The sequence below is a fragment of the Choloepus didactylus genome, chromosome 15 (assembly GCF_015220235.1).
Source record: "Choloepus didactylus isolate mChoDid1 chromosome 15, mChoDid1.pri, whole genome shotgun sequence".
Classification (NCBI taxonomy): domain Eukaryota; kingdom Metazoa; phylum Chordata; class Mammalia; order Pilosa; family Megalonychidae; genus Choloepus; species Choloepus didactylus.
The window spans coordinates 55274639-55288753 of NC_051321.1; the positions used below are offsets into that span (position 1 = coordinate 55274639).

A 14115-nucleotide genomic window follows, 5' to 3' on the forward strand; every position below is an offset into this window, starting at 1 on the left:
TTGAGATGAGAGAGGGGGCTCTGGGTTTGAACCCTTAGTGGAAGAATGAACTGCATGCAAGCAATATACATGGTGACGTCTGGGAGAGATGGAGACTGTTTTTCCTCCAAGCCTTCTTCTCTCCCTCCACCCCTTTTAAACTTGTGCGGCGCACTGCAACGGTGAGTTTCAGGGTGTAGTGTGTGTATGTAAATGAAGGGGAATTGCGTGTCACTTCGTGAGTCTTCAGGAGTGTGTTGTGCTTGATCTTGACTTCTGTGTTCGAACTATGAGAATATGTGTGGAATGGGTTTTGTATGTGTAAGTGCAGAGAAGTGGTAGTGTGTACATGGTATGTGTGCATAGATTAAGAATTTCGTGTGCTCGTTGTGTGCATTCTGGTGTATGCTGTGCGTGAACTTGGAGAGTGTCTGTGTTTGGAGAGCTATAAGAGTATGCGTGGGGGACGAGGTTTGAACGTGTAAGGGCAGAAAAGTGGTCGTGTGTACGTAGTGTGAATGTAGATGAGAAATGGTGCGTCCATTCTGTGTCCGTTTAGCAGAGTGCTGTGCTTGAACTTGGCGAGTGTCGGTGTTTGGAGAACTATGGGAGTATGTTTGGGGGACGGGATTTGTAAGTCCGTTAAAGTGGTAGCGTGTACACGGTGTGTGTGTGTGAGTGTGTGTGCGCGCGCGCGCGAGGGTGTGCGATCGCCAGCGGCCGCCAGCCCGCGCGTCCGCCCGCCGCGGCTCCCCGTGGGCCGGCCGGGCCAATGAGCGCGCTGCCGTAGCAGTGGGGGCGGGCAGGGAGGGGTCGCCGGAGCCCTGCTGATGGAGGCGCGGGCGGCGCTGCGCTCTCACTCGGCGCGGGCGTTGCTGGCGGGGGGCGACGCAGCCACTAGCCCGGGACCGGGGCCGGGAGCGAGGGCGGCGTGCGGCGTGGGCTGTGCCCGGGGCTGGGATGCGCCGGGTACTCCGTGGCGGCGGCGTTGGCGGCGGCGTCGGCGGCTGCGGAGGGACGAGCTAGCGCCGCGACGCGGGGAGCCAGTCGCGCCCGGCCGGCGAGCGGAGGCGTTGGCGGCGGCGCCAGCGGAGCAGCGGCTGCAGCCGGAGCCCGAGTTTCGCGCGCCCACCATGGCCGCCCAGGGCGAGCCCGGCTACCTGGCGGCGCAGTCGGACCCGGGCTCCAACAGCGAGCGCAGCACCGACTCGCCCATGCCGGGCTCTGAAGACGACCTGGTTGCCGGGGCGCCTCTGCACAGCCCTGAGTGGAGCGAGGAGCGCTTCCGCGTGGACAGGAAGAAACTTGAGGCCATGTTGCAAGGTAGGCATCCCCTCGCTTTCTTGGACTCCCCGCCTGAGCCCCCAACTCCTTCCCGAACATCCCCGCTCCGTGTCCCAGCGCCTGCCACACCGGCCCACTGTAGACTTCGCTTTCTGGTCTCTCTGGTCTCTCTGGCGGAGCCAAGCAGGGACTCGGAGGACACCCAGGGAGTGGAGACCCCACGGACTCTCCACCCTTCCGCGCCTCTCAGGTCTCCAGGCAGCGGGAGCTCTGTGAATTTGACCGGTTCAGAAAAGCCGAAGGCCAAGTTTGTAGGGGCGCGCCCTAGTTGCGTTCCAGACTTTGGAGATGCCAACTTCAGCCCCGACACCTGGGCTGTGCCATCTGGACCCACAGTGACTGCTCAGCGTGTGCGTGACTCTTGCCATTCGCTGGCAGTCTCGAATTCTAGCTCTGTTTCTGTCTGTTTTACTCTCCTCCCCCCTTGTCAGCATCCACTTCCTCCAGCTGAGGGGCCTTGTCTCGCTATTGGGAAATGCTCTGCAGATGTCAAGGCTTAAGACAGGAGCTCCCCCACCTCCCGGCGCAAGAGGGGCCAGGATGGGGGTGAGCAGCCAAAGCGTGGGGATTGTGGCAGGGCAGTGCTGCTGTGCTTGAGGACAGTGTGTGTTCATCTCCTGACGGGCTTATAAAACATATCCTGAGTTAAACTCAGTTCATAAAAATCTTTCTGTACTAAGGGTGCCTGACTTTGTCTTTCACAATTTGGGATTTTTTTTTTTTTTTTTTTTTTTTTTTTTTTTTTTTTTTTTTTAAACTCCCTAGTTTCTCTGGGACTTTCCCAGGCGAAACAGCTTAAACCATACTGGACTGGAAACAGACTCTGGTTTATAATGTGAGGATTGGACTCCTCAGAATGAATGCTGAGATGTCCAAGGTCATTTTGACCTCCCTTAAAAACGTTATTTACTGGTCTACCTATAGTCACTATTTGGCTCATTTTCCTCAGAATGACTGTCATTCTTAAAATACTCATAGAGGACCAGGCATTAGTCTCACTAAGGATAACTGGTGAAGATTAATCCAGTAGCTCATGTCCTCTTACTCCTGCATTGTAATTTTCCAAACTTTATTTTGTGGATTTATGCATAATTTATTTTGGCTTTATCAGTCAGTGCATTGCAGTATGGGAGCGATTCAGCCCTCGGTGGAGATGCAGTGGCTTTTTAGAACAATTAAGTAGGTTATTTTAAGAGAGAACAACATGTATTCCAAAACAATAACTTGGTGGAAACAAATAGCAGGAGTGTTTGGCACTGGTTTTTGGATGTGCTGCACACCCATCCCTGTTGTTGCTTATTTTTACTGATAAACACCCTAAGGGTTTGTGATGTCTGTCTCTCTCATGTGTGCTCTCTTTTTACAAAATTATATGACTTTCTAGGAGAATATTGCAAGGTGCATTTGGAAATTAAAGCCCTGGTTGAGTTTCAGTAAGTTATTTTAGTCATTTTATTTGTTCCGTGGATCTTTTTGCCTCGTTTCTTCTGATGATTAAGCAAAATATTAAATTTGTGTTAGGAAAATATTGTTGTGGAGAGTGTTTGGATTGAGTGTGTAGAGCACATACCATCCTTTTAAACAAATTTCCAATTGTATTCTGCATGAAGTTGGAGTGATGTGAAAGACGGATCTCCTAGTAATTCCACGTCATCCTTACCTTTTTAACCTTGGCACGTATAAGTAACAACAGTGATGTTAGCTTCTGGAAGGCCCATGTGCATTATCTGAACTTTAGACGTGGGTTTATTTTTTAATTAATTAAATGAAATATGGATGAGGCATTTTTTTTTACAATTTGAAGGCCATTCTCCTTGGAGAGTTGATATCCTGACATGCGTGGTGAATTTTGCAGTGATAGTTTCTTTTACAGGAAGTCTTCGGAGAGTTTCTTAACCTTTATAGAATGAAATATTCACTTTTCAACTCCAAAGCATTCTTTAGTGTTCAAACATAGTACTTTGCTTAACTTTCCTAAATCACCTCCAAGTGAATTACCCCCTCCAAGAAAGTAAACTTTGAATATGTTTGATGGTAGAACCCAATTCACAGTGTACCAGGGCATTTTGTGATGCATGCTCCCTGTTATAAGATTATGTGGGACCATCAGGTTTGGAGGAGTAAGACCAGTTTCCCGAACCAGCATAATCATGAACCTCAGTGCTTTATACCGGGTGGTTATAGCAAGTGTGGGAACTAGAATTACTCAGATCTGGGTTCAAATCCATGTGTGACCTTGGAAAAGTTCCTTGGTCTCTCTCTGTCTCAGTTTGCTTATCTGGAAAAGGAGACTGATACTAGTACCTTTCTCTTCGGGTTTTGTGAGAATTCAAAGAGATAATGTCTAAAAAGCTAAAACTTGCCACAATGTTTGGTCAATGATAAGACCTAAGTATATATGGATGCAGAAGTTTTCTGGTATAGTTACCACAGTTTCTGGACATTTCGTGTAAACTTAGTAAATATTTGGAGAACAAAAGAATTCTGGATGCTACCCTATTAAAAACATTCCATAATTGCAGAGGAAAGATAGAACCCAAGGTAGGAAGTCTGGCAAGTCAAAATATTCTAATATTATTAGATATTCTTGGGTGGAAAACTTTTCATTTGAAAACTTCCAAGTAGCTAAAGTCTGTATTTGCCTGGTTGGATTTCTGATTTATTTTGAATTTGTATTTGACATTTTTCTTTTTACAATTGCCTTTTAATATGTGGAGGTTTCCAAGTTATATCAGGATAAATGAGATTGTCTGCCTTTAAGTCTGCAGTGTGCAAATTGCAAATTGGTGATTATAATGCTTGGAATTTGTTTCCAGAGAGATTGTCCTGGGGGTAAGTTAATCTTTAATGGTTTGTATTTTTGTTAGTAGAGAAATTCTTCTACGCAATGAACCAAAAATTCTTTGGGTTAAAACATGGGCAGTAAGGTAGTGGTCACAGAAATGAAATTCCATTCATTCTTGAATGATCATTGAATCCTAAAAGAATTGATACACCTGAAAAACACCAGGAAAAAAATGTAGAGAAAAATGACTAGTTTTTCTTGATTTTTTTTTTTGTCTAATAATTACTTTGCACCAACCATGCAGAGTGTCTTACGTTTTTGCTGGAATCTAAATGCAGATTATCAATTTTATTAGTCAATGCCTTTGTAAATGGAAATTTAGTTTTGACTTTGGTTTAGGCTTTTGATGGGTATAGTCAGCCTTGAAGTGGATACCATGGACAGCATTGTTTAATGATAAGGAAAAATCGTTTAAAATTTCTTTAATACTGACCTTTAAAATTTGGATTTCATGCTTCATGTGAGATTATAGTGTTGCTTCATTTAAATCAATTAAATGTGAGTTATGGTGTGTAAGGAGGGAGGAGAGTGGTATGGGGGAAGGCTGGGAAGAAGTAGGGAAATAAGTGGATCAAAAGAGTCAGAGGTAGAGTCTTGGTATTTGCCCCAGAGTACTAAGAGACAGACATAAGATTTGCATGTTGATAGCTGCCTTTTTACGTTGAAAAACATACATGTGTGCCATAAACTAAAAAATTCCTACATAAAATTTAGAAGCATCAGTATTTTCAAAATTCTGAGTCTCTTATTTTTCAGCAAAGAGGGAGTTGCAAGAGGGGAAATGGCCAGTTTCAATGAACTGAGAATGACATCTTGTGGACTTTTAGGAAAATGTTTCTAAAGACTTTAAAAACTATGTTGCATTTTTACAGTGACAGGAAGAACTGAGATCACCTACTGCTGCTTGGCTTGCTTGAGCTGCAGAACTAGCCACTAAAACAGAGGTTATCACACATCTTTGATTAAAAGAGTAGAACTCATGTTATATTTTTAATATCAACAAACTTTAATGGAAATTGTCTTCTAATTGGTGACAGATATTTTTTGTGGGAGCAGGAAGAAATATGAAGCAAAAATATATGAAAATTGAGGGGCCGGTACTAGAAGAGAAGTTAAAAGGTGAAACTAACATAGTTTCCTAGCAAACACTTGTTCAAATCTAATAAACAACAAGAATGAATCAAATAATTTTATGAAGCTTAGTGGTTAAGAGCCTGGGGCCCTGGGCCAGATCTGGGTTTGAATTTTGGTGTTAAATTTTAATAGAGAGCCTGGGAAAATTGATCACCCGAATACCTATCTTTAAAAGGGAGTGTTGATCGTACACTTTGTATGACTACATGGTATGTGAATATATCTCAATAAAATTGAATTAAAAAAAAAGGGAGTGTTAATAGTAGTGGCTACGTCTTGAGGTTAAGAGACAAATATGTATCACAGTGCCAGCCACATAGAAAATGCTGAATACATTAATAATAACGATATTCATTCTATACTATGATATATGAAGTGTACATTCCTATATTGAGAATGAAAGTTAAGTATATTGGAAAATGAGTTAAATGATCTTACAATTAATGAACATTCACAGCAATCTAAGTATTATCATTGGACTTCCTTGTAGTTGGCACAGTGAACGAATTAGTTGCCTGTAAAGGTAGATGAGTACACACTGACTAAAGTTCTGTTGGACGGGGGTGTAGAATTCCAGATTTTGCTCAGGATGAGAGAGCTTTTCACCCTCTTTAGTTATAATTGTTTTTGCTTTGAGTACTTTTCATTCTTCGAGTGGTCCTGAGCCAATCACTCCTGATGTTTTTACTGAAGTCTCGCAGCAATTTCAATTAAGCTCCCTTCTAATTATCTATTGCTCTGAACTTGAGGCATTCTTGGTGTGTAGAAAAGCTTTTTCCAAGAAAGCACTGTGACTGGGCTCATGTGGTCTGCTTTCTCACCTGTTAAAAGGGGATAATAATAGCCCACCTGGGGTCTGGGTGGTTGTGAGCTCTGAATGAGGGGTTCCCTGTCAAGTGCTCTTAGCCCAGGGCCAGGCATAAGGTGCACTGTCTCACGGGGTGGGTGAAGGTTTCAAAACATTAGAAAGCAAATGCTTGCTAGGATTTGTTGTTTTGTTAATCTTTTAATTTTGGGGGGTGTGGGGGATTCAGTTTTTAGTGAAAGATTTCCTCAACTCAGAAATGTTGTTAAGAGAGCTGTAGTTGAGTCAGAGAGTAGAATTGAAGGTTGAAAGTGCTTTAGAGGCTAAGTAAATAAATGGATCAGAGGTTGGGGAGCTTGTCAGTAAAGAGCCAGGCTTTGCTTTTGGACTGGCCTGGATTTGGGTCCTAACTTTCCCTCTCCTAGAGTTGTTGGGAGGATGAAATGAGATGGGTTATGGTCCCGTTAAAACTCACAGGCACAGAGTAAGTATTCTGAGTAAATGTAGGCTCTTTCACTGAATCTTTTCTCTATGAAGACCTGTGGAGTTTTGGCTAGGTCGATCATTGATAAATTAAAGGAATGTTAAAACATAGCTAGAGAGGTTTGTCATATTGATAACTTTTACAGGCAGAAATGTATTTGGTTGCATTAACAGAAAACCCAACAGAGTGGCTTAAACCAGCCTGGGGTTTATTGTCCTTACCTAACAAGAAGCCTGGGGCTAAGAGGTCCAGGCCACAGATAGCTGCTCGAGGGTGTCATCCAGGAGCCAAGTGTCTTCCTGCCTCTTCTCCCCCATCCTCAGCCTGTGGTGCTTGTAGTGTGGCTGTTGCTATGCTTGAGGTGCATCTCTGCTCTGTGCAGTGAAAAGGGAGGGGAGCAAAACATGTTTTCAAGATTTTGCCATTTTATGTGACAAAGGAATCACCCAGAACCTCCATGCATGATTCTTTGGCCACTCTTTGGTACAAGAAACTCTGGGAATGATCTGTTTTTTCCAGACCCTCTAGTGGAAAGCAAAGAAGAATTTTGGAATGAATGCTGAGTGATTCAACCATAGTTTTTCGACAATAGGCAAAGCAGAGGGGCGTTGTGATCCAAAATTCCAAGTCGTGACTTAATAAAAAACTTACCTGTATTGGAGACTTTGGCCTGCATTGATCATCCTTAGAAAGTTCGATTATTTGATAAGGTCATATGTACCTGAATTTCTTTCTTGGCACAATACAGGAGTAACCCTAAATCCCAAAGAAAGAAACACCTTTGATTGTTTAAAGCTATTCTCATCTTGTTACTTCTTTTACAAATAGGATCCAGGACTACCAAGTACTGTAATTATCTTTTTCCTCTGTTGTTTTCTCATTGTCACTTGTTTTTCATTGAAAATTACATGACCTACAATACATGTGCATGCTTTACTTTTTATTACTCTAAGATATTCATATTTTTTCTCTCCTCCTTCACACCCATCTCAAATTTCTTTTAGAATTGACAGGTTCAATCTAGTTCATGCTTCTTTCTTTCTGGCTTTTTATAGATAGGTCATTCAAGAATACTTGGGCCAAAAAACTGAAGCTTATTCAGAAGATGAAGTCATTTTAGAGGCAGTTTGATAGAATAATCATCAGATTTGTGCCATGTTTTGCTGTTTCAAATTGTCCAAAATGATAAGCTAATGAAATGTACCAGTTGGCTCATCCATAGTTCATTCAGTTTATTTAAAAATGTACGTCTTCATCCCAGAGTAATTTGGGCAGAGAATAAAAATATATTTGCAGGAGCCTCCCCCTGGAAACTGAGGAAAAATGCAGAAATATTGGACTTCCCCACCTGGGTTAGTACTGATATTCAGACAGACATTGAGGACTAATAATTTAGTAGGCTGAGCCCTTGATCTTGGGGCTTGCCCTTATGAAGCTTGTTACTGCAAAGGAGAGGCTAAGCCTACTTATAATTGTGCCTAAGAATCTCCCCCAGAGAACCTCTTTGTTACTCAGATTTGGCCTCTCTCTCTAAGCCAACTTGGCAGGTGAACTCACGCCATCCCCCCAATGTGGGACATGACTCCCAGGGGTGTAAATCTCCCGACAGTATGGGACATGACTCCCAGGGATAAGCCTGGACCTGGCATCGTGCAATTGAGAACATTTTCTTGACCAACAGGGGGAAGTGAAATGAAACAAAATAAAGTTTCAGTGGCTGAGAGATTTCAAATGATGTTGAGAGGTCACTCTGGAGGATATTCTTATGCACTAAATAGCTCTCCCTTTTTAGTTTTTAATTGGAATAGCTAGAAGGAAATACTTGAAACTTTGGAAATGCAACCCAGTAGCCTTGATTCTTGAAGACAATTGCATACCTATGTAGCTTATATGGTGTGACTATGTGAAAACCTTGTGGTTCACACTCCCTTTATCCAGTGTATGGACAGATGGGGACAAAAACTAAATGAAAAATAGGGTTGGATGGAATGTTTCGGTGTTCTTTTTTACTTTTATTTTTATTCTTATTTTTATTCATTTTTGGAGTAAAGAAAATGTTCAGAAATTGGGTTGATGAATGCATGATTATATGATGGTACTGGATTGTACACTGTGGATGAGTGTATAGTATGTGAATATATCTCAACAAAACTGAACTTAAAATAGAAAAATGCAACAAAACTGAACTTAAAATAAAAAAAATGAACGTCTTACTTAAAAAATGCATGGGGTAACAGTGACCATATCTGTTCCTTTATGTAAAATGCATAATAAACTACCATGGATAAGATACAATTTTGATAGTAATTTATAATGGCTTTTGCAGGAGATGATTTTGACAAGAAACCCTTGCTGTTATGCTACAACAACTACCACATTTGATTTTTAATCCTTTTGATACCACCATTGAGGGAGGTATCCATAATGTACAAAGCCTTCAGTAGAAACATTTTGTGGATATTATGCATTTATAAATTCTTTTCCTACTTATTAAGCTACTAATAACTATAGGGGAGGAAAGCACTTATATTTGTACCAAGTATATTAAACCCCATTCCCATTTATGATGCTATCATATAAAATGATAATCCTTGCTGTCTAGCTATAAAGTAACGTCTCTATTATAGTAAATAGGATATATCACATATTAGTCTGCATATTGCGTTGATGTGGAGCTTAACCACATCTCTTAGGAAGGTGCTGAAACAGGATTTGCTGTTTTTTTTTACCCCTGATTATAAAAGTTTTTATAAAACTTACTATGGAGTACACAAAATACAAGTGGGTATAAAAAAGAAGAATTGAAAGTCATCCTTAGGTCCAGAATTCAGGTATAAATACCGATAACATTTTGGGAGTTTTTTTCTTGGACTTTAAAAGTATTCTCACAGAAAATTTGTTTTTTCCACACATACTTATTGAGCCCCTGCCATATGCCAGGTATCCAGTGTTAGGCTTTGGGGATACAGACAGAAAAACAAGATAGATTGGCCTTGTGTGACGTAGTCTAAGCTGGGGTCATACTTCCCCTCCCATCTTTTTCAGGTAGCATTGTATCATGGGTATTTTTCCATTAAAAAAGTCTTGAAGCATGGTTTTAAGTGACAACGTAATATTCCTCAGAGTATATCACACTTTGTTTAAACATACCAATACTTTAGAATATTTTTGGGTGGCCAGGCAATGAGAAAAGCCCAATATTTGTATTCATTCTGCTCTGGATTCAGATCCTGGGTCTGTCATTTATTAGCTGTGTGGCCTGGGACAAGTTAATAGCCTCTTTGAGCCTCAGTCTCCTCTAAATGGGCATAAAAGTGTCTGTATTCCAGGCTATGAGGGTTAGAAATACTGTGAGTAAAGTATCCACCGGTGGCAGGTGCAGAGTCGATACGGCAGGTGATGAATGCTAATAATGCTACCCCAAACAATTTTGACAAAAACGCCTTTATGCATCCTTGATTATTCTCATGGGAAAATTCTTATTAGTGAAAGTTTTGGGGCAAAGGGTATGGATGTTTTAAGGCCCTTGATACATTTTGCAAAATTATTATCTAGGAAGGTTTGCAAGTAATGTAGAAGAGACAAGAATTTTCTAGTATATCTGCCCCTTGTTTCTGTGATCTCCACAACTTCGCTTGTCTTATCTGGTGGTTGTGGGAAATTTGAAAGTAGTAGAATTACCAATCTAGAGTTACAGTTCTGTTTTGCTTGTTTCACTGAAGATTTTAAATGACATTTAGTTTACCTGGTTAGTAAGTCTTTGTATCAGTTTCTTAAAATTTGCATGCATGAAATCACTTGGGGATTTTGTTTAAGAAAGCAAACTCGGGGCCTCTTCGAGAGATTCTGACTATAGTTCTGAGAGTGTTGGGGTGGTAATGGCAGGAATCTGCATTTTGAAAAAAATCTTATGTATGTCTAATGTAGGTGATTCTGGGATCACACATGCTTTGAGAGTTCAGGTGGTGGTCAAATAATTAAAGTTAAGGAGATTCAGAACTTTTCTGTCTTTGATTCCCTTTACCCTTGAAGTTAGTACTTTTGCCATGTTATTAAACCATCTTGAAGCATTTTAGTCTGGGAGCATAATTTATAACTGGCTTGTTGTTTCTTGTGACTTTTGAGGGACTTTGGGGGAGGAGCATAAACCCATATATTCTTGTAGAGAGGGATTGTTTTCTTTACTATTGCACAATGCATTTAATTTTCCTGTAGATTTCCATTAAGTTAGGTATATTAGACAGCTATTTAATATATTACAAAATAATTTAAAAACACATTTTTCATTTTATTATAGACATTGTGTTAAAACAATATTAAAGGAACTTTTCAAAACAAAGATAATAATCATCAGTAATCTCACCATCCTAACAGCTATTTTCATTTTTCTGCCTTGCAACACATAATCCTTCTCTCTTTGCATAGAGTTTTATGTAGTTGCTACTGTTTTGTATTCTCAGTGTTTGCATCTATTAAATATATTTGTTTTTGTCTTTCTTGGCCTTTTTTAGAATTTAGAATTTATAGGTGTATAATAGTAGTTTCAGTTGAAAAATTTTTTTGCTATTAGAGACCACCTTATAGTGAACATGATTGTGTAGTTTTTTTCTCCTTTGGAACTGTGCATGATGATGAAATTTTGAGTAATGTGGTTACTGTAGAATGATGGTGATTTCTGAAAGCAGTAGCCAACTTTTATTGAACATTACTGTATGTGAGGCTCCATTCTCATATCTTTAGGCCTATTCCATCATCTCAGTTGCTCAGCAACAATTTTGTGAGATACAGATGCTTTTTCACAGATGAAAAAGTGGTAAAGTCTCTAAATTTAGAGCACAGGAGTCTTTTGGAATTCTAAGTGAATCTAGATACACGTTTTTCTGTTAGGTGGTTGTAGAGTCTAGACTCCTACCCATTGTGGTGACATCAGATATGAGTCTAGAATGATAAACTGCCCCCTGGAATAGGTGAGTGTTCCTCCAGTTCCTGCCAAAGTGCAGAGGAAAGTGATGCAGGCACAGAGACGGAACCTGGCAGACCTGGGTTAGAATTCTCTATGAGAATGCATAGGTTTCGAAGTTCTGCCTTCTAGGAGCTTGGGTTAAATTTCCTTATCTGTAAAACAGGGATGATGATACCTCTCTGCTGGGGTTACTGTGAAGATTATGTGATAATGATAAAGCATGCCTGGTTCACAGTTGGTGGCCTGTAAATGGTGTCTGTGGGTTTCATCTGTTCCTCCCCAGCATCCTAGGCCAGTGCTATGAAAATAGTCCAGCCACGTTTATTGTATAAATAACCTATGATGGATCTGTCCCTCTTTGGGCTCGTGGACTTGGAGACTTCATGGAGTGGAACTTTAAGCTAGGGCATGTTCTTGGCCTTAACAAATACCAAACGTCTCTGGTTACTTATTTAGTACTTCTCCATATGCAAAAGGTCTTTCTTCACCCTCATTCTCAGGTGGTGTTTAGAATGTTGTGCTATTAGTGATAGTACAGTAATGTGGCATTTTGAATGAGGATATGTAAACCTTAATTCATGTCAAATGAGGTTGATGTTGAGTAGTTTTCATCTGCATCTATCTGGGTTTCTTTTAGAAATTGAAAGTTGTCAAGATTAATATAGCTTTTCAATTTATTTAGTTGCAGATACTGGATTATGTTGTTTTTACAGTAATACTTCTCCAGATACTTGTTTAAATATGATTTTAAAGCATCTCAGATTAAGAGATAATCCAGTTTTAAAAATAAAAGTAGTCTGGTATGTTAGTTTGCTCCTTGCTCTAGGATGGTCTTTGAGCTGTTTTGTATATGTGCTGCCGAAGCAAGCACTCTGAGCTATTTTGAGTTACCAGGAAATAAATCATTTCCCTCTCAGCAGAGTGGATGACCAGGAGTCAGGTGATTTGAGGTCATGGCTCACCCTAGCCTTTGACACTGTCACCTTGGACAAGCTGTTTAACCTCTTAAGGTTTTGGATTAGATGCCCCTTGAAATCCTTTTTAGCTTCAGGATTCCTCACTCACAGCAAAGGGGGAAGATGGTGGAATGACAGTTGAAGTATCTTGGCTTTGGAGGACAGAATACAGCTTGCACTGCTTTCTGTCGTCTTGGCAGCCAGGTTTGCAGTGCCCTGAGTTCTGTGGACTAAAGGTTAGCAAATTTAAGGGTTTCTATAGTAATTGAGTAGGGATTACAGTGTAAATCAAATAAGCAGAGACTTAGTGTTGATATACTGTGTTAGATGGACAAAGGAGATTGTGTACTTCCTTGAGTAGCATCTTTTTGTTAGATTTTCCTTTTTCTCTGCCAAGGTGTCCAGTTATCAAGCTTCATGTACCAGGATTTATATCTGACATCTAAAACAGAGAAACTTAGCAGTGAAATGCAATAATGTTTATTAGAGTAAAATCCCAGTTAAAAAGAAAGACAACTATGTGTCCAAATTTCACAAATTTTCAGAGTTGTTTTAAGAATAGGTTACAGTTGGTTATTTCTCTTATCTTACAGAAAAGATCACTAAACCTTGTGTTTTCCATGTCCTAAGTTGGTCCTTTAATTAGATTCTGAGCTTTTGGTTAAAGGTACCATTTAAAGCAAAGGCTATATTTTGGCAAGATTTTATTTTAATTTCTTCATTATATTGATTTTATTAAAAAAAAAAACCCAAAATATGTATTTGGTTTGAATGTCACATTAGGTATTGTGTGCAAAAATGTTTGTTTTAACCCACAGGGATTTTTTTTAATGAATAAAAATTTTATATTGGAAGGGGAAACCTAAGATTAGTAGAAATCTATAGTTTTGATCTTTTTCAGAAATTTACAATTTAGTAAAACATGTTACCTAAACAGAAAGATTACCTTCAAAATATTTACTACACACAAAAAACAGTAGTATTTCTAAACACTAGTACTTAACAACCACAAGAAGAAATCAAGAAAAAGGTTGCATTTACAATAGCAATTAAAAGAATCAAGTATCTAGAAATAAATCTAACCAAGGATGTAAAGGACCTGTACACAGAAAACTACAAAACATTGCTATAAGAAATCGTAGAAGACCTAAATAAATGGAAGGACATTCTGTGTTCATGGATTTGAATGTTGTTAGGATGTCAGTTCTACCCAATGCTATTTACAGATTCAGTGCATCTAAATCAGACTTCCAACAGCCTTCTTTGCAGAAATGAAAAAACCAATCGTTAAATTTATATGGAAGGGTAAGGGGCCCTGAATAGCTAAAGCCATCTTGAAAAAGGATAATGAAGTTGAAGGATTCATACTTCCTGATTTTAAACTTATTACAAAGCCTCAGAAATCAGAACATCATGGTAGTGGCACAAGATCAGGCATAAAGACCAATGGAATCAAATTGAGAGTTCAGAAATCAACCCTCATATATATGACCAAATGATTTTTGACAAGGGTGCCAAGTCCTCCTAATTGGGAAAGAATGGTTTCTTTAACAGATGGTGCTGGGAAACCTGGATGTCCTTATGCAAAATACACCATATACCAAA

The 14115-nt window shown here is 39.9% G+C and overlaps 1 protein-coding gene across 3 annotated transcripts in view; it reads left to right on the plus strand.

The window, feature by feature from the left end:
* The first annotated feature begins 830 nt into the window (after positions 1-830).
* Positions 831-14115, plus strand: part of BICC1 (BicC family RNA binding protein 1) — a 354290-nt gene continuing 341005 nt past the window's right edge. For all 3 annotated transcript variants that reach the window (XM_037804387.1, XM_037804388.1, XM_037804390.1), the window contains exon 1: positions 831-1302. In XM_037804387.1, coding sequence (XP_037660315.1) covers positions 1113-1302 — 190 coding nt within the window. In that variant the 5' untranslated portion in view covers positions 831-1112. The remainder of the gene's footprint in view (positions 1303-14115) is intronic.